The 18,877-nt window shown below is 45.1% G+C and overlaps 2 protein-coding genes across 3 annotated transcripts; one reads left to right on the top strand and one right to left on the bottom strand.

Annotated features, from left to right (window-relative positions):
• Positions 1 to 372: 372 nt before the first annotated feature.
• On the top strand, positions 373 to 14,472 carry LOC120445317 (sine oculis-binding protein homolog). Of its 2 annotated transcripts, XM_039625639.2 has the most exons (5): positions 373 to 480; positions 536 to 616; positions 3,261 to 3,403; positions 11,153 to 11,606; positions 12,507 to 14,472. In XM_039625639.2, exons 3-5 carry the CDS (start codon positions 3,296 to 3,298, stop codon positions 14,282 to 14,284), a joined length of 2,340 nt encoding a protein of 779 aa, XP_039481573.1. In that variant the 5' UTR covers positions 373 to 480; positions 536 to 616; positions 3,261 to 3,295; the 3' UTR covers positions 14,285 to 14,472. The 2 variants fall into 2 exon arrangements, with proteins under 2 accessions (XP_039481573.1, XP_039481572.1); XM_039625638.1 differs by lacking the exons at positions 373 to 480; positions 536 to 616 and adding an exon at positions 1,511 to 2,002.
• A 72-nt stretch (positions 14,473 to 14,544) lies between these two features.
• On the bottom strand, positions 14,545 to 16,497 carry LOC120446538 (guanine nucleotide-binding protein subunit beta-like protein 1). The gene is made up of 3 exons (XM_039627554.1): positions 16,279 to 16,497; positions 15,235 to 15,748; positions 14,545 to 15,171 (listed from the first exon to the last, which is right to left on the bottom strand). The coding sequence occupies exons 1-3, from the start codon at positions 16,414 to 16,416 to the stop codon at positions 14,852 to 14,854; spliced, it is 972 nt and encodes a 323-aa protein (XP_039483488.1). The 5' UTR covers positions 16,417 to 16,497; the 3' UTR covers positions 14,545 to 14,851.
• Positions 16,498 to 18,877: the final 2,380 nt, after the last annotated feature.

Genomic DNA, 18,877 nt, shown 5'->3' with positions numbered 1-18,877 from the left:
GAATCTAAATTATTTGATTTCTACTAAAATGCACCTGTTTTAAAAGTGATCTACTATTTTAAAACTAAGGAAACAATCTGCAGCGAAAGTCAACTGCAATTTATGTTAAAATTGCATTTCATCAACTGCCACTAATGAGTCAGTCGCAGAAATAAACTAAACTGTTGTAATGTCTTAACAAAATTATGTTTTTGCGCACTGATGCGGCGTGGGAACGAAGGAAGTGACATCCAACACTAAACTTATCTGGCTCGTGTTCAATTTACATGAAATTCTCGGCATTAAATGCCACATTTATCTACATGAGCATTGTTTGATTGGCACGCCAGCTGCTCCGCCTCTGTTTCTTCTCTGATTGTGATGTTCTACTTAAACGATTCAATTGTTTCTTCGGCCATTTCGTCTATTTACCATCAGGTACCATATTCGCAAAGGGACTGGTACTATCTCCTGATAGTTGGTACTTGGCGTCGGTTAGTGGTAAGTTCTCCCCCAAGTACCGGGCTTCTTGATAGAATTGCCAACTGTTTTCCAGACCCAGTGTCGTGGTCACGTCCAGTTACCAATAACGCTGCTGGCTAGCAGTTGGGCCCTATAGAGAAAGTGAATCAACCAGGTTAGATATTACATTATTCTAGTGGTAGGAGTAGTCCACATAAAGCTAACCCACTCTTACACTTAGAATATTTATGAGTCCAGAATACAGAGTATGTAACTTCTAATTGAAATTTAAAAATACATTTTTACTTTAAGTTGTACGATAAAGTTCTATTCGAAAAAACAAAATAATAATGTTAATTATATTTGATGAATTTGATATAATTATAAATTTTGTAAGTTCCATTTTGGCATGGAATACAGCCAATCGGATGATCAATATCGATGTTATATATCCTCGGCACGCCACATTCGACCTTTCTGGCTGTCAGAATGCATTTTCTCCTCGCATTACTTAAGATGCTCCCCATTAATTTGCCATCGCCGTTCCTCTGATCTCTGACCAAGTGCGTTTGTCTCCGGCGGCACAAGTATTTTGTGCAAATTAAACAAAAATTGGACATAACATAAATATCCGAGGCAGAACAAAACGAAGGCAGGTGAAGCGGCGCGATTTATTTTTAACAGCCCAATGCGCCTACATATAGGAAATTATGCAAAAGAATCTCGCGCTGCAGCCGAGTGCAATTTCGTTTTCGTTTTCATCTGCCAGAGATGCCAGCGTCTGCGCCGCTCTCTTGAGTCATTGCACTGCGAGAAAATACGTGTAAGTAATTACACATTTTTCGGGTAAAGGGTATTGGCCATTTCTCTGTTATTCTCTGAACTTCTTAAATAACCAACTCAAATTCAAATAAGGTATTTTGATATTGTCCCTCTAAAATGCTGATATCAAACTATTTGACTTAAAAACGTAAAACTTAACATTAGACTTTTAAAAAAAGTTCTCCCAGCCTCCACAACTTATAGGTAACCATAGATCTGCCAGCAATTGGGGGTATGTTTTCTTTCTGTGCCGGTGATGTTTTGGTCTCATTGGGGGTGGGCCCTACGTCATCACAACAGACCCACAGCTGCGCCACAACGATGACGAAGGAACGAAGGCAACAACACCGAGGCAATGAGGCAGTGAGGCAGCGGCAGAGAAGCAGCAAAAGCAGCAGTGAAGCAGCAGAGAAGCAGCAAAAGCAAGTAAAATCCACATGGCACCGGACCGCTGGCTCAAATGTTCATGAAACGCGAACGCGTGTGGACGTGGTTGTGCGCGGTACCGCTTCGGAAAAAAGTTTGTGAATGCGAATCGGTTTATTCGGTTTGGTCGGATTAAAAACGGTTGATTCGAAACGAATTCTCGGGCCGTGCATGTGTGAAAGTGAAAACGGAATGAAGAATGAAGAATGAAAATGAGCACGGTGCATGAGTTTCCTTGACGTTCGGAAAGTTTGCTTCGGAAAATCCATCGCAAGAAAACTGAAAAGAGCGTGCGAAAGTAGAAAGGCCAATTGTGAGTGAGAGCTGTAAAGCACACACGCCAAAAATATAATGTTGAAAATATCTGGCTATTTTTGGAATATATATTTGTTTTTCCCAAACGCTGCATTGGAAAATTTGTACCTCAAGTGAAGCAATATACACAAAAAACCTCGAGAAATGATAATGCTTAAAAAATACGAGACATTGTACGCTTTTATTTCACTTGCATTTCGTTTTCGAAAAGCTTTCGAAAGCAAAACAAAGCCATCAGAAAAATAAAAGTACGAAAAAAAGGCAGATGAAAATGAATCCAAGGCGAAAGAACAGCCAGAGTGAAATGTTTTTAATGGGCAATCAAAAATAATGAAATCGGGTAGATATATTTGGCAGAAAGAGGCACGAACGCATTTAAGATGAACAATGGAGATACTTTTAATGATCTTAAAGGGACTCGATGAAGGATTGAATCCAGACCTATAGCTAAAACTAGGGTGTACATCGATTTTAAGCACATTTCCGGAAATACCATTGCTCAACTTTATATACACAAAAGTACTCCCTTCAGATTGGGAATAGTTTTCCTTTAGTGCACAGTAGAAAAATAAATATATTTGTGTTTACATTCTCGAGCTAATTTGATATGTAACTAAAGCTATAGAATTGGGCTTCGAAAACCACATTATTGTGGAGATTCATTTTTTTCTGTGTAACTACATTTTCGTCTTTTTCTGTCTGATTTCCTCCGAAAGAACAACAAATACAGGCCACACTATGCATATATCCGCAGTGTTCTTGTTGGGCTGCCTTTATATTTTGTATTTGAATTTGTAGTCTTGTGTCATGCGATAGGTGGTAACGTTTCGTTCCGAACGGGGTATTGAATTACAAGACACCAAAGTGCGCGCCAAGCGAACACGCTCGCTCACAGATACTCACACACACACACACACCCACAAACAGACGCACACATGCAGAGCGAGGTGTATAAATATATCGCAGTCCGATTCTGCCGCATGCGTATCCAATGGATGCGAATCGGCCTGCAAAGCGGAGGGCCCAAGAAAAAATCCCAAAAAGAACTATGAACCGCTGTAATTAATTGTTTTTGGGGGCCGAGCAGTTGGATCCATTGATTGATGGAGCCAAAGTTCATTTGTTTACAGTGGCAAGATCAATGACTCGGCGCCCTATTAATACGAACACCCCCCCGCCCCAACCAATATGAGAAAAAACAACCTAAAAAGTATCTGCTGACACCACTCTGACCCCTGGTCTCTCTTGTGTTCCAGTTTCACCCAAAAGATATATACCGCATCCAGCTGAAATGTCCGCCAAGACGTCGCCATCGTCCACTTCTCGGGATGCCAACGTGGGATCCTCGAGTGCGATTCCCGTTCAGATCAAAAAAGAACTGCCCAGCGATGAGATAAAGGTGAGTGGATGTGAATGAACACTTTGAGATACTTTCTTGCCCACTTGTCTAATTAATTGCCCCTGTCTGCGCATTATTTCGCCGAGTATTCAATAACAAGGATGCTGACAAAGTTTGCGTTGAATTTAAAAATAAGAACGTCGTTCTTTCTCTTGGCAAAACATTTTGCTTCTATAGCTGTGAATTGCATATACGCAGAATTATTATTATTGTTATTTGTTTTTGAATGTTTAGATGGGGGAAAGGTGAATAACACCCACTCGCCAGTGGCGCGTCTATATCTTATGTTAGAGTAGCTTTGAAGTGGATCCCGTATCCAGGGGATAAATTTGGATCATATCAATTTTGGATATATCATTAGCAATGTGCATAATGAGTGTTCGTTTTAAAGTAGACCAAGTCGCAGATCAGGTATTCCAATTTCATCGCTAACGAACACAGAGATATTTTTGGGAAAACTGCATGTTGCACATACTCGTAGTTTCCACTTACCAGCTAGCGATTCCAACCAAATAGCATTTCCAACTAAGCGCTGGAATCAAGGAATCGGACTCCAAGTCCCTCGGCCAGAGAACCAAAAATCGTTTCGGCTTTCAGTTCAGCGCAGTTCAGTCCAGTTCAGTTGGCTGTTGGCTTCAGTTGGTAATCGGAAATGTTTATGCAAGAGCAATGATAATGCAACGCCCGCCCCCGCAGAAAAGTGCTGCATTAAATTCCATGCAACTTTGTTTCTGAATCAGGGTACGGAATTTGAAAGAGGAGTTGCTGGCGGTCGCTGCAGCTGATGAGACTCGGATTCAGATTCAGATTCGGATTCGGATTCCGATTGCCATTGTGATTACGCGATTACGGGACGAGCTCGTAAGTCGAGCGGGAGTTGGCGGTAATTTTATATTGATAAGTTTTTATAATCATTTTAACGAGTGAGCGGGTCCGATTCCGATTCGGAATTCCCTCTTTTGCCTCTGCTCCATCCGCCAAATGAGCGAAATTAATTTAATGCCACAGACAGGGACAGAGAGTCGCAGCGCAACTTTTTGCAGCACGTGTAACCCGATCGGCGAATTGAAATCATACCCCCTGACTTGCAGTTGGGCGCAATGATACTTATTGTCGGGCATAAAGAGGGGAAACAACAACAACAACAGCTACAACAACGAATACAAAAACAAAGCCAAGCCAAAATTATTATAATGAATGGGCTGCCGAGGGGCTTGGGAACTGGGTATCCGCTGGGAACTGAGCTCGGCGACTGTTTTTCTAGGTAAACGTGGGCTTTACACGGATATCTATGTGGCTACTCATGCCTGTACGATAATATTTATAATGGAATTGTGAGCTTGAGCTTAAGCTGCTTACTGACACAATTATAACAATTATAAGATAGTATAAAACCTTGTTATTTCTTTAAATCTATCAGAGCACGCATTATCAAACTAGGAGTCATACTAAGATACTACAGAAGTGTTATGTGCTATAAGAAATATCTCTTAAAATCCGATATACTCATTTCTTTTATATCTCCTCATATAACATAAATTCTGTAATGTTTTTGATACCATTTCGTACATAACTCAATCATCTGTATTCGTGCTCGGCTGAAATTTGCCTTCAATCGGGCTCTCAATGACGCCCAACCTGCTTTGAGTGTGCAAGATTTTGCTAACTGAAAATATCAATTAAAAATATTGTAATTCATACCTTTTATTTTCGCTTACCTCACCCAGTTGGGGTATCGCTTTCAGTATTTTGGCCTCTCCGCCAGCTCCTGGCCATAATTACAAGCTGCATTTGCTGCAAAGACAGCAGCCAGGACAAATTTTTATATTTAATGGCCCAAAGGCAAAAGCACACAGCGTAATTAAGCAACAACAATATATCGGTTGAGATGATGGTTATGTGGCTGGAGGGGAAGGGTAAGGGGAAGGGGAAGGAGGAAGTATACAGGATAAGGGCGGAGGGCGGAGGGGAGGAATATGAGCGCGCTTCATGGGTGCAACTTGATAGGACAATGGAAAGGCGATATCCTTCAAGGTTTCCGCTTTGCGACCGATGTCAAGCCAAATCTGAGGCTGGGCACTATATAGGTACCTATATATGTATGTATGTACGTATCTGCAGAAAAGGATGTCTTTGCTACACACTAGGCATTATCCTGCGAAGTACGAAGAGTGACAAAGTGGAGAGGGTGGAAAGGGGGCCATTGATGACTGAAATCAATAACTCTTTTTGGGCGAAATGAGCGGCAAACATGGTAAACATGGTGCAGGCCTTAGGCAAATATTTTTTACATTACAATTAACAACTTAAATAGCACATTAAATTAAATTAAATTTGGGAACTTCTTTCGCACACTTTACATTGGGATTTGTTATGGATTTGTTTTTACCTCATTAGCAGCTGCATTAAATTATTCATTTTATTGTTTTCTGTGCATATTCATGTTCCATAATTTGTGATTAAATGCATTGTCGCCTCTGTTGCACACATAACATTCATCGCCTACAAATCGCCTCCGAGTTGAGTGTTGGCTGACTCCGAGCCACATTCTATGCACATTACCCAGGGTTCCGGCAGCAGGGATTGGGTTACACCCACACAACCGGGTGTGGAGGATGTGGAGCGGAGGGAGACGGGGGCAGCCAGATCCAGATGACTATGACGATGACACAATGACAGGCGGCCACTCAGGAGCACGGGCGGATCCGAGGCGGTGTGGAGGAATGGAGGCGGCTTGGGGCGACGGTGGCAACTGGGCTCAAATGTTGCCGCAGCAGCAGAACTTTAATAACAGCGCCGCAGATTGAGTTACAAACAAAATAGAATATGATAAATTCTACACAAAACACCAGGAACCAGAGCTCAAAGGTGCTCTCCCATTGGAGGTGGGCGTTTCGGGGTTCACACTGTAGTGCACTGGTAACGTGAGGCACCCTGTGCTGCCTGCCACATGCAACACGCCCCCCCCTCCGCCCCGCAACAGCAGCTCGAATTAAAATAGCGTTAAATTAATTCGAGCCACTGCTGATGGCCCAGCACTACGAAAGCGAACCCGAGTGGCCAAGAGGCAATGTGGATGGCTGGATGACGAAGTGGATGACGGAGTAGATGACGGGTGGATGACGGGTGGATGAGTGGGTGGCCCAAAGCCCTTGACATCGCCAGGTGGTAGAACTGCTGCAGGTGAAGAGATCGATGCTCGCAGGGCAGCTATCAAGTTTTCTAACTATTTAATTCTTAGTTCTTATTTGGGCAAATGAAATTGAATCGCCATGAATGCAAATCAAATACAACTTTTATAAACACTAAAAGCTGTCCAATTGCCTGATTTTCGAATAATTGTTCTAATTGCTAAAAAGCCATATCAGTTGCATCGTACTTTACTCTTTACTTGCTGTTGATTGATTCATTGACATTTTAAAAAAACATAAATGAAAACCCACTCGATTGACCAGCAGTGCACTGATATATAGTTAATTTTATTGTTTATCTACATATTTTTAGAAGAGTGGTCTATGTGACCTACCGCACACATTAATATCAAACCCCATGGTTTCCGATTTCGTAACCCCCTCGATGCGGTGCCTTGAGTTCACATATATCATATCATATATGTATGTACATATATACGAGTATATATCCGTCAGTGAGCAGTGCCACCCATATCTGGTGTACATTAAAATGAAATGGAATATTTCTAAGGCGAAGGGGCAGGGCGGGTGGGAACTGAAAATTCGCAGAGCAAGAGCAACAAACAACTTGGCAAAGGCCAAGTATGTCATGTAAGAATTCAAAAGAAGGACGCGCGTCATTCAATCCTGAGCTATCGATATTCGATTACAGCAAACTTAAAACCGACCGACTTTGTGCTCGCCTCGCCCCGCAAACACCCAATCCCAAACCCAAACCCAAACCCAAACCCAAACCCATGTATGTACAAACGTGTGTCTGAGAAAACTAGCGTAATTCTAGAATTTGTTGCCATTGGGTGTTATTTCCACTGGCCGACCGACCGTATATACACTTACGTGCTAGTGCGAGTATATGCTTTTTCGGGGTGGTGTTCGAGGGGATTGGGATTGGATTCGGATTCGGATTCGGATTCGGTCCGGACACCAGTTCTACTGCAGCTCGGTTTTAGTTCGCCTTAGTCTCAGTTCAGTTTACTGGGTTCAGGGTGAGTTATTATAAGCGTATTGGGTTGCCAGTACCGCTCCAGCCGCTCCTACGCTCCTCCTGCCCACCAACCCACCAACCCACCAACCCACCAACCCCACATACCTCATCCCCCATCCTCCAGTGAGCCAGTCAGTCTGGGTCTCGTTGCTCTGGCACTGCTAGCATTGCCGCGCCGGGTACTTTACATTATTCTATTAGGTTTCCTCGCCGGTAACCCAAGACGTGTTTTAATGCGAGCCACTCGCATAACAGGCGGCTCCACTGCAGCGGGATAGGCCAGTGGAACGTCTTCGGATGGGCCTGGATGTAGGTCAGGAAACCGAAATCCATTAGGACCGATAGTTGGCTGTACTCCTACACAGTTCATGGAGGATGGCACTTGTTTGGAGATATATGGACAATGGATCTTATATCTATGCATTGAATACTTTTTATCCATTACCAGTAGGTTAACTAAGATCTCTTGCAAGATCTTATTGTGATTATTTAGTACAACTATAAATTAAACTGCTCTGTTTTGTAATACGTATGAAATCTACGAGTTTTTATATTTTCCTATACCAAGTACGATTTTCTCCCAGTGCACTCAATGCCAGACAAAGAACTTGACTAGCGGATTGGAGTTCCCAGTTCCAGCGTCTCACCCGTAAAGCCGGTTGGTTCATTACGATTCATAATAAAAACGAAAATATGATATGTTTTTGTAAGTTGAGATTTTGCAAAATGAAGGAAAACACAACAAACTTGAAGCGTCAGAAACAGAACGAGTGTTGCAAATGTATCCACTGGATTCTTGAGCAATAATTACGAAAAAATTCAAATGGAAAGCGAGCCAAAAATCCAAACAGATCTGATTGCTGGGCGGGATTGGGATTGGAATTGGAATTGGGATTGGGGATTGGGATTGGGGGAGAAGGAAATTCGATTGGAAATGTAAAGGTAGACGTGTGTGTTTGTATCTTGCTTAATACATACGGATTCATACACAAGTATGTATTTCTGGGCGGGCAGAGCGAATCAGATCCCAACTCCATCCAGAACAACAGACGGCATAAAATTTCAGTTTTTAATTAATTGATTTTTATTCGCATTTCGGTGTAGAGTTTCAAGCATGGGCGAGAGTTTTAATGTCGCTGACGGAAACGGCACTGAGAGAAAATGGGTTTAAAATATGATATTAGCAAATATAAGCTAACCATAAAAGTTACAACAGGAAATGAAGATCACGAAATGTGATAGGTTAATACATGTTTACAATATAAAACACCACTAAGCAGGGTGCATTTACATTTTGTTCAGTGTATGCACCGACGACATACCCGCCTACCCCCTGTCCACCCCCTCGAACCCGTTGAGCCACTGTCAGGCAGCAAAGAGCTGAAAAACTGAACGAACGCACAAATCAGAAATTAAAAACCGAACATAAATTAACAGACAAATGATACTAAAAACCGAGCTGCCGAAAGAGACGGCGCATGCGACAATGAGAGAGACGGAGGCAGTGGTGGAGTCGAATGTATCTCCGTTCCTCCGGTTACGCTTACTGCAAGATGCTGAACTTGAGCCGAGCGTGCGTCGCCATAGCCCCTCATCCGCCATCCGCCATCCCATCCCCTCCGACTCCGACTCCATCCCATCCCACCTGGACGAGGTCGCACCTGAGGCGTGTAATTGATATGCTCGGCTCGGGCAGCCGGCTCCGGAGATTTTATCGTGCGAATTCTTGATACTCTTTTCGCTTTTCGCAGCAGCGGACAGCGTAAAACCTGAATGCGAATACGAATGCGAATGCGAATGCGATTGTCACCGATACGCGAATTGCTGGAAAAATAGCCAAGCGAGCGTGTGAGCGCTGTTCATGGAGTGCGAAAGGAAAAGGTGTTTCGCCGCGAAAGAGACGGGGTGCTGCGGTGCGAAAGAGAGGGCGCTGGAGGGGTAGGATCCGAGGGAGAGGGCAACTTATTAGACGACTTGCATTTGTCAGCAAGTTGGCAGCAACGCTTAATTTGAAGAGTATCGCATGACGCCGGGGATATCCAGTTTGTCTGGAGCTTGTGATAGATGCAATGGAGGCGATGAATCATCTGGCCAGCATTGGCCAATTGTGGTTGTGGCTCTTTTGCGCGGACCAATTTCCCCTGAAACTCGGCATTGGACACCACTTGCGGCCACATGGCGTATGAGCAATTTGGCATTCCGCAGAAGCAGCTGGCAGAAAATTAAAACCAAAGGGTTACAGTGCATAAACGCAAAGCAGTAATGAAGCAAATCTAGAGACCCAGAATAATACTTATATATGTCAACATCAGCAGCAAAAAGTTCGGAGGACAAGTTTTCCTACTCTCATTTGATTTTAGCTAGTGGATAACCATATTTCCTCCAGATATTTGGATAGCCCTTTAAACACCGCCCTTTCCAAAGGACTTTTTTCGGTGAAAACCACGTCGAGTATGAGAATTTCAATGTAACCCAATCCCCAGTTAGTGCACCTCTCACAGCCTTGTGTGAAATTTTTATGTGCAGCACAGGCAGGCCCAGAATGATACACACATGCATCTCCCTTGGGATTGGGATTGGGATTCGAAATTCGAATGGAAATGGGAATGCAGGAGCCAGTCAAAAATAAAAAAAAATAAACAAAAAATAACAGCATCAAAAGCCGCAAATGTTTTCTGCATCTTGGACTTCAGACTGAGCCTGCATTTTCGGCTTAAATTTAAGGCAATGAGGCAGGAGGCACACGCAAGGCGACAGAGAATGTCCAAAGGTATTGGATATCAATATCGAGGCAGGGATAATCAAAACAGTGAGCGCGGGAGGGGCTGGTTGAGGTGGAGAGTGAAGAGTGCAGGGTGCAGAGTGGGGGGATGCCCATGTACCTCCGAGTATGCAAATGCCACCCACTCCGGCCACCCAAAAGGCAACTAGTCCGGCCCTCTGGCCGTAATGAAGTTCTCTGCCGCCCGTTTGTGCACTGATATGTTTGTGGAGAGTGCGGATGGTGTGTGTGAGGTGTTTGATGCGTGGGTGATTCTCCAGGGTTATCGATTACACTGCAACTTTCCAGCCTCGGGGGAAACGCTTTGATACGGTTAGATAAGAACGCGCATAATTGGACATTGGGTTCAGAGGTCAACGGGCAAAGGCAATCAATAATTAGTGAAAGTTTCCTTCGGTCAGGGTGGCTTGCGCTTTTCGTCACTCTACCCCTTAAGCATTAAAGTCCAGTAGTCGACCACCAAGTTTCACCTGCCTGACTCTTTAATGAAGTTTCACCTGCCCTTCAATAGCCATGCACTTAAAGAAATTGAGCTATTTTAAATGATCTTGAAAATGATTAAAATGCAGTATGTAAATAAGTTGCAGAAAAGCACAGGGAATATTAATCATACAATTGAATATGCATAAATGTCCACACAGTTCTCGGAGTGAACTACTGATGCGATCTCCCTGAATATCGGGTTACCCAAAGGCCATGTACGTGGTATCCAAGGAACCCGTGTCAGCAATTCCCTGTTTTCCAGCACTCATCTTTCTGTTTCTGTTTCTGTTTCGGTCTGTCCCTTCCAGGAATTCGCGCACAACACCATGAACGAGCTGCTCGGCTGGTATGGATTCGAGGGTGTGGACGTGGATCGTCTCGACCTGACCGCCAAGACGTCGCGCCTGCTCCAAAGTGCCGCCGCCGCAGCGGTGGCCAATCAGCAGAGCCACCAGCTGCACCAGATGGATCCGCATCCCAGTCTGGAGCGGAAGCGGGCCAGTCTGCTGCGCAGTGGCCGCAGTTCCTTGGCAGCAGCTTACCACAACAACAACAACAACAACAACAACAATGGCAGCAGCAACAAGAACAACGGGGGAGGCAGTGGGAGTGGGAGTGGCCGGAAGGGCGGACTGCTGAACTGCAGCAGCACCACCACCACGCCATCGGACCACGATACGCGAAGCTCACGGGAGGAGGACTCCAAGAGTCCGCAATCCATCGGGAAACCAGCGGGAGCTGCGCACACGGAGGAGAAAATAGGTGCGTATGTATGCCAAGGAGGTGGAATGTACAAAAGCAGCACATTTGTTTTAAGTAATAGGTTTTATCAATACGCCAATTCCGTTTATCTATACACAGTACTTTAGCTAGGATAAAATATAAATGATCTTAAATTTAAAGATTTCTTTTGCCTGTAGAACTATTTTCAAATTTTTGTTATCAGAAATTATAGTGCGTATCAAACAATGCACTAAGTAAACCGACTTTAAGTATAGTTCATAACACAGCCTACAGGGTATTTTATCCCCAATGAATAATTCCACCCGGGCACAAGCAAAAATTGACAGCCAAAGTCAAAATCACAAATTTTGTAACCGACCCAAGGACCCGACCTCATCATCCGCCTGTGCGTTTTGTTTTTTGAAGGGAACTCGATAACCTCGCCTGCTCTGCCCCGGACCGTTGCAGTCCCTCTCCAATCCCCGCCTGCATTTGGAGTTCAGACAGGCTGGAAATTGTGCTAACTTTTCATCAACTCAGTCCGGAGTTTGCCGATGCTGCGTTATCGAATAACAGATTCATTAAGACCCAAATATGGTTTACACAATTTGGCTAGTGCCGAGCAGGAAGAAGCGGTCCATATTAGGAATAGGATATTTGGAGCTCAGTTTGTACGGATGCTTGCGGAAATCAAATTTGCAGTTCGGCAGGAATCAATTTCCGATTTAATAGAACATTTTTGCTTCCGAAATGTTTGGTTTGTTTGATTCGATCAATTACTTTCTTGCAGGATAGTCATATGCTTTTTCTAGTAAAGAAAATATTTAATAATAAACTCAAATTTTAAATAATATCCTAATAGTTATTAATCATTACTTCCATATAACTTCGTTCAAGTTCATGAGACTTATAAAGGTATTTATGTTGCTTCTTCCACAGACTTCAGCAATTGCTGCTGGTGCCACCGACCGATTGCGGAGAATGCGCCGGATTACCTGACCAGTTGCGACGGACCGCGCTACTGCTCCGAGTCCTGCTTCGCCCAGAGCCGGAGGGCATCCTTCAAGAAGGCCAAGACCTGCGACTGGTGCAAGCATGTCCGCCACGCGGTGAGCTACGTGGACTTTCAGGACGGCGCCTCCCAGCTACAGTTCTGCTCGGAGAAGTGCCTCAACCAGTACAAGATGCAGATATTCTGCCACGAGACCCAGGCCCACCTGGACATGCATCCGCACCTGCGGGATCAGGCCATGGATGCGGGCAGCGAGGCTGGGCTGATAACCCCGGATCTGTGGCTTCGCAACTGCAGGAGTCGCTCTGCCTCGCCTGCCTCCACGCTCTCGGTGTCTCCGGGTCCGCCCACTGCTCCGGCCACCAGCCGCTGTCCGGACTCGCCGCCTAGTCATCATCCCAGCAAACCTCTGATCTCAGTGGCACCCGTCTCGAAGTTGCTGGCCCAGAAGAGTCCGGGACCCGCCGGAGTTCCTCCTCCTCCGCCACCGCCTGTCCAGCGGCATTTGGCTGGAAAGTTGGGTCGCCGCAAGCGCCGAGGTATCTCCTCTTCCTCGGGCTCGGAAACTGTGGCCAGTCTGCTCCAGAAACAGCAGCAGCAACACCAACACCAACAGCAGCAACAGCAACAGCAACAGACACCGCAGCAACATCAGGCACCTCCCACACTAACGGCTGACTTTGGTGGATCCAGTGTACCACTGCCTCCGCTCTCGCCCATGCCCAGCATGCAGGAGTCACCACAACCGCAGCAGGCTCCCCAGGTGCCCCCACCACAAGCTCTTCCACGGGGACCAACTGCCATCCCGGCCAGCTACTTCGCCACGCCCTCGAATGGTGTGCCCATGGGACATCCGTTTGCGGGTCGTCCACCACCGCCTCCGCATCACTTTATGCATCCACCTCCGCATGGCATGATGCCCCGTGGTTTTGGACCGCCCTTCGGACCACCGCTTCCCCCACAAATGCCCGAGCTGGGGTCTCTGTTGGGTGCTGTGCCGCCGGTGACCGTGATGGTGCCCTATCCGATCATCATCCCCCTGCCCATACCCATACCCGTTCCTCTGCCAGTGATAGACTTCTACAAGGCACACCTAACTCCCGAGGAGAGGAAGCGTTTCGAAGAGCAGCGGACTGCTCCGAGCAGAGGGGAAAATCCAGAAGAGCAGGAGCAACCACAGCCGCTGGACTGCAGCAAAAGCAGAAGTGAACTGGAGGATGAGAAGCCAGATGTGGAGCAACAAAGTGAGTCGCGCCAGGAGCTGGACAACGATCAGGAAGAGGATGAAAAGGAATCCATACCAAAGACAAATCCAGATGGGGACACCAACGCGGGTTCGCCATCTATTTCACAGGAATCATCTCCTTCACCGCAACAGACGCACTGCATCGTCAGGGAATCTACGCAATCCGATCCCGAGGCGGACAACCAGAAGCTGCCCAAGCTGAAGATTACGCGGCTGCAGACCAAACGGACACTCATTCAAACCAAAGAGGCGGCCGCCGAGTGTAGTCGACCGCTGCGCAAGCGCAAGAGGATCATCGACTGCGATTTCCAGAAAATGGCTCTTAAGGAACCGGAAGTGGCCAACGATGGCGAACAGAGCAACGGCAGCAGCAACAAGGAGGCGGATCCGGATCCGGAGGCATTGTGCAATATGAGCGGGAGCCACAGCAACAGTGGTAGTGCTAAAACTAAGAAGTAGACATAGACCTTAGGATTTACCCCTTAAACGTAGTAGAATGTATTTATCTATGTATGTGTGAGTGTGTCAGTGTGTTTGTGTAAGCGGAAGCGGAAATAGAGTCCAGAAGAGAGGAGAGAAATGCAGCGAAAGGCACAAAGTGCATGCGGTACTCAGATTTGATTCTTAATAAACTAAAATATAACTTATTAGAAATATGTGTTTAATTATTGATTGGAATTGGCCCTGGTCCCCATTCACATAAGCAAATAAAAGTGTACTAAATGGCCAATATTCGTTATATATATTTTTTATAATCTTTAAAAAGGTACACTTCATAAAATATTCAAGGGTTGTCAAAGCTCACCTTAGTAACAAAACTACCTGCGGACACGTGGATATGTTGCCAATCCCTTTAATTGGCTTTAAAAATAGCCAAATTCACAAAACATTTCTGAACCGAAGCAAATATCCAAAGGTTATTAAAAAAAATACTTATAAAGTAAAGCTATTTCAAGAGGATCGCTAAACCGTTGCAGTCAAGGTAATCTGGAACAGACACTGTAACACTTAGGACTAAGTCATAGTTCAGTTGTAGAGGTCCCACAACGATATCTGGCCATCCATGCCCGCCGCTGCCATGATGGGAGCCCGCCACATGGCCACCGGTTGGCTGGAGAAGGCCAAGTCCATTACGCCGCCATTCTTGTGCTGCGTAAGCACGGCCAGCGGTCGCAGGCTTTTCCATGAGAAGATCCGAATGCGTCCGTCCCAGCCGGCACTGGCGAAAACTTTCTGATCGGGGCGAATGCGAACGCAATTCACTCCAGGATTCTTGATGCACAGCTCTGAGCCGCGCTGCAATTGCATCGATGAGCGCTGGTAACTGAAACTAATCAGCTTGTCGGCTGTAACAGAAGGACACGACGTTATATCGCGGTAAATTTATTTGGACTCCAGCTCAGACTTACTTGGACCACTGACAATGCCACGATTCGTGACTGGGTCGTAGTCCACAGACGTGGCATCCTGGGCCAATTCCAGCACATCCAATATAACGCTCGAGCTAATGTCCCAGGTGAGAAAGTGTCCCGATTCGTAGCCAGCAAGCAGAAACAGTTGCGAAGCGCACTCGAAGGGCTTGAAGCAGGTGACGCTGCCCAGTTTGGGCAGCTGGGGATCATCTGGGACCAGTATTTGGGTGGGGGCCGCTGCATCCGTCACGTGAAGCACTCCGATGGACGATTCGTCGCAGGGATAGAAGAGCAGCTGCTCGTTTGTCTTGCTGGTGTTCGTGTGCAAGGCAGATCTGCAAAAGCCCTGGTGGTTTCCCGGAATGCTGCGCTCCTTAACGTAGCTGCTGCCGCCGATGGAGAACATGGTGATGGCTCCGCCCTTCTCCTGGGTCACCAGGCGATCCGGGGTGTGGTGCAGGCTGGTTATGGGGTCGGATCCCACCTCAAAGTGCAGAGCGGAGCGGTTGGTCTGAAAAACAAGTTGTTTGTTAATTAAAATAGAGCATATTTACAATGTTAGTATTAAGTTTAAAATCAAAAAATTCTTTATTAATAAATAAAACCAACAAAATTATAAGACCAGTCTTATCTTTGGTGCCATAAGATAACAAATTAATAATTATTTAAAATTGAACATATTCAAAATTTAACTGCACTAATGCCAATAATAGGTAGCTTTTAAGGTTATACATTATCTTATATCCATTTGAACAATATATTGTTAAATAGGGAATACGTTATTCGCTTCGAAATTGAATTGCTTAAAACTTGGCACCTGACAGTGTGACACTGCTATAAATATTACAAGAAGTTGGGTCAAAGATCGGACTATTGTACCGGCTATATACACGTACATATGTATGTACATATGTGTATTGATCGAGGAAGCATGTGATTCTTTTTACTAGGCAAGTAACATACTTTCACTTTATGTCTTTACTTAATATTTAATGCCAAGGTGGCTGGCAATAACGTGGATAACGTGATAAGGATTCTCACTTGCAAGTCCCAGAGGAAAACACTGCCTTTGATGGTTCCCGCCAGCAATCGGTCGCTCTCCTGGAAGCACAGGGAATTGACGGCTCCCATGTCGGGGGATCGCAGGCTGAATACAGGATCTGGTGGTAGCACAGCCATATTTCGATTTGTTTCAATTAATTAACTAATTTGCGTTTGTTTTTGTTTGGTCTCGTGGTAGTGTGGCCGTTGTGGGTATTTTCAAAAATATATTCACACTGTTATCGATTTGTAATCGAGCGCGTTGCCGTACATCCTCCTAGGTTCGTGTAAAATGCACCAGAGGGCGCCCTGGGCGCGCTTCACACCAAGTTCAAACGACTTTTTTAGCCAGCAGCAAACGCAAAAGCCATGCCGAATATCTAACTTTTTCATTGAGTAGTCGTAGCCGGTGCGGAGAAAACAAGCTTAAAATTTTACAGCGAAAAATCATTAAGTCGCTAAATGCGCGGACTATTAAAAAACATAACGTGCACCGCAGGCTTACGCGGCTTTAATGGACTTTGTCAGCGGTCTCTCGTCTCTCATGTGGCCTAGACGCTAAGGCCCGAATCGTAAAAGACTTGTCAGCCAGATTGCGCGCACTTGGCCAGATTGCGAGCGAAGAAAACGGGCCCAAATTGATATACACATGTGTATTTGGGTATATGGGTATATGGGTATATGGGTATATGGGTATATGGGTATATGGAGTCCGTTCTGGCGTTCTGGCCGTCCGCAACAAAGATCGCAAAATAAACATGCCATAAGCTCGTTAATCAATGCTAAGTTGACAGTTTTAAGTGGTTTTAGCGAGCCAACACCAGCGCAAACGGCAAATATGCCGGAGACTCCTGTTGTGCCGCAGGCTCTAAATGATTTACGGTCCCAAAAAAATGCGCTATATTTTAATTGAGTGCAAGAATTTATTTGAAATTTTTCGGTTTCGCTTACGGGCCAAAATATGAATTTGAAAAGGAGTTACCAATCGGTCACAGGATGTTTATTTTAATATTTAAAGCTTGCTTAGATATTGAGTTTGATTAATTATTCAATTGCAAGGATTAGCAAGGATTCATTTTAAAAGCTTGGTAGTGAAAAATGTATTCAATTACATACTCATCGAATAAAACAAGAAGGAGCTATTTAAAAGTAAAGATACAAATTATAAGTATATTTGAAAGCTATTTTTAGCCAAACATAATTTGCTTGTGAAGATAACCGCTTATCTAACAAAGTCACAATTTCACGATATTTTTCACATGTGTTCACTTTCCATATTTGTATGGCACCTTTCCACAGTTGACTAGACAACCAGACGCACTTCGTAATTCGATTTGGATGCAACAAGTTAACACGTTTTCTCCTACCCTGCAAAGAAGAAAAAAAAAAGCCAACCCTTTTGGCCCCCATGCAGTCGTTTTGGTGGTGAACAGTTGAAAATGCGGCTATAAGTTCATTTAACTGCCGAGGCAATCATAAAAAGGGTTCAAGCCCGTATGACCATTCCAGCTCATTTGCTTTCGACTCGGTTAATTCTTTTTGTCTCCCACAGGATCAAGGAGGAGGATCAAGGGGGGCAGAGGTAGCTGAACGACAAGTCCATAAATCTTTTCGCCACAGAACCGAAGGCACGAATCGGTGGAAGTGAGGCGTTAAAACTATTTATGCATGTTGGGTAATCCATTTGAAATGGGTCAACGACTACAACTACAACAACAATAGCAATAACAACGGCAACGGGAACAACGAGCTCATAAAACTCCTTAAACGTTTCCAATAAGCCAACCCAACCCAACCAAAGCCAACCCAGTTCGAAGTTGAAAACATATTGGCTTGTTACCTTAATGAAGTCATAAATTTTCGCTATCGCATTCGGGGCATCTCGGCCGGGAAGAAAAGAGAGTCCCCAGTTTCACATTGGGGCTGCGATGGCCCAGAGTCCCAGAGTCCCCGATTCTCCGATTCTCCGAGCTACAGGTTTCTAAGGAATTCCATTTCGGGATAGAATACTCACTCGTGTGTAGTAGTAGTACCAAGTGTTTTGGCACACATACGCGTCCGCTTGGCCGATAGTTAATCAGGCTTAGTCTGATATATGCTGACAGAGTCGGTCTCTGGTGTAGGCCGCCACTCTCGGAAAAGGATACGCATACATGATCATCGCAAAGTAACCCAGAGTATCCCAGAGTAGTCCAGAGTATCCCAGAGGGTATCGGTAACCATGTGCCCCGCTGCGCGAATATTCCGCGTATTTGCAAGGCGGGCCATGGAAATGAAGTTATCACGCGACAAACAATGTCTGCTCCGGCCGCTGCCACCAATAACTTTATATGGTTGTCATTATTAGTCGGAAATTAAATGGCCCCGGCCACAGAGGACGACACTTGGATGACTACCCGACTTATTTATGTGCTACCTTAATGGAGCTTCATCTACTCGAGAAATGGAGACCGCGATTTGTTCTACTCCCCCTGCTCGTTTGCCTCGGTTTTGCGATCACGGGCGATCTGGATTCTACTCCTCGTGTTGAGTTTTTATTTCGCATTACTTTGCCATGTCCATGAATCACTCGATGGGGACAAGGGAAGCGAGGTCTAGG

The sequence above is a fragment of the Drosophila santomea genome, chromosome 2R, assembly GCF_016746245.2.
Source record: "Drosophila santomea strain STO CAGO 1482 chromosome 2R, Prin_Dsan_1.1, whole genome shotgun sequence".
Lineage (NCBI taxonomy): Eukaryota > Metazoa > Arthropoda > Insecta > Diptera > Drosophilidae > Drosophila > Drosophila santomea.
Note: the sequence above shows the minus strand (reverse complement) of the source record. Positions and strands in the feature narration are given on the sequence as shown.

Excerpts from the sequence above, each read along its gene's own strand:
- LOC120445317 (XM_039625638.1), top strand. The coding sequence starts at position 1,915 with ATGAGTTTCCTTGACGTTCGGAAAGTTTGCTTCGGAAAATCCATCGCA. Across the intron at positions 3,404-11,152 it reads TGCCCAGCGATGAGATAAAG|GAATTCGCGCACAACACCAT; the intron begins GTGAGTGGATGT and ends TGTCCCTTCCAG. Across the intron at positions 11,607-12,506 it reads GCACACGGAGGAGAAAATAG|ACTTCAGCAATTGCTGCTGG; the intron begins GTGCGTATGTAT and ends CTTCTTCCACAG.
- LOC120446538 (XM_039627554.1), bottom strand. The coding sequence starts at position 16,416 with ATGGCTGTGCTACCACCAGATCCTGTATTCAGCCTGCGATCCCCCGAC. Across the intron at positions 15,749-16,278 it reads TTTTCCTCTGGGACTTGCAA|ACCAACCGCTCCGCTCTGCA; the intron begins GTGAGAATCCTT and ends CTTGTTTTTCAG. Across the intron at positions 15,172-15,234 it reads TGGCATTGTCAGTGGTCCAA|CCGACAAGCTGATTAGTTTC; the intron begins GTAAGTCTGAGC and ends CTTCTGTTACAG.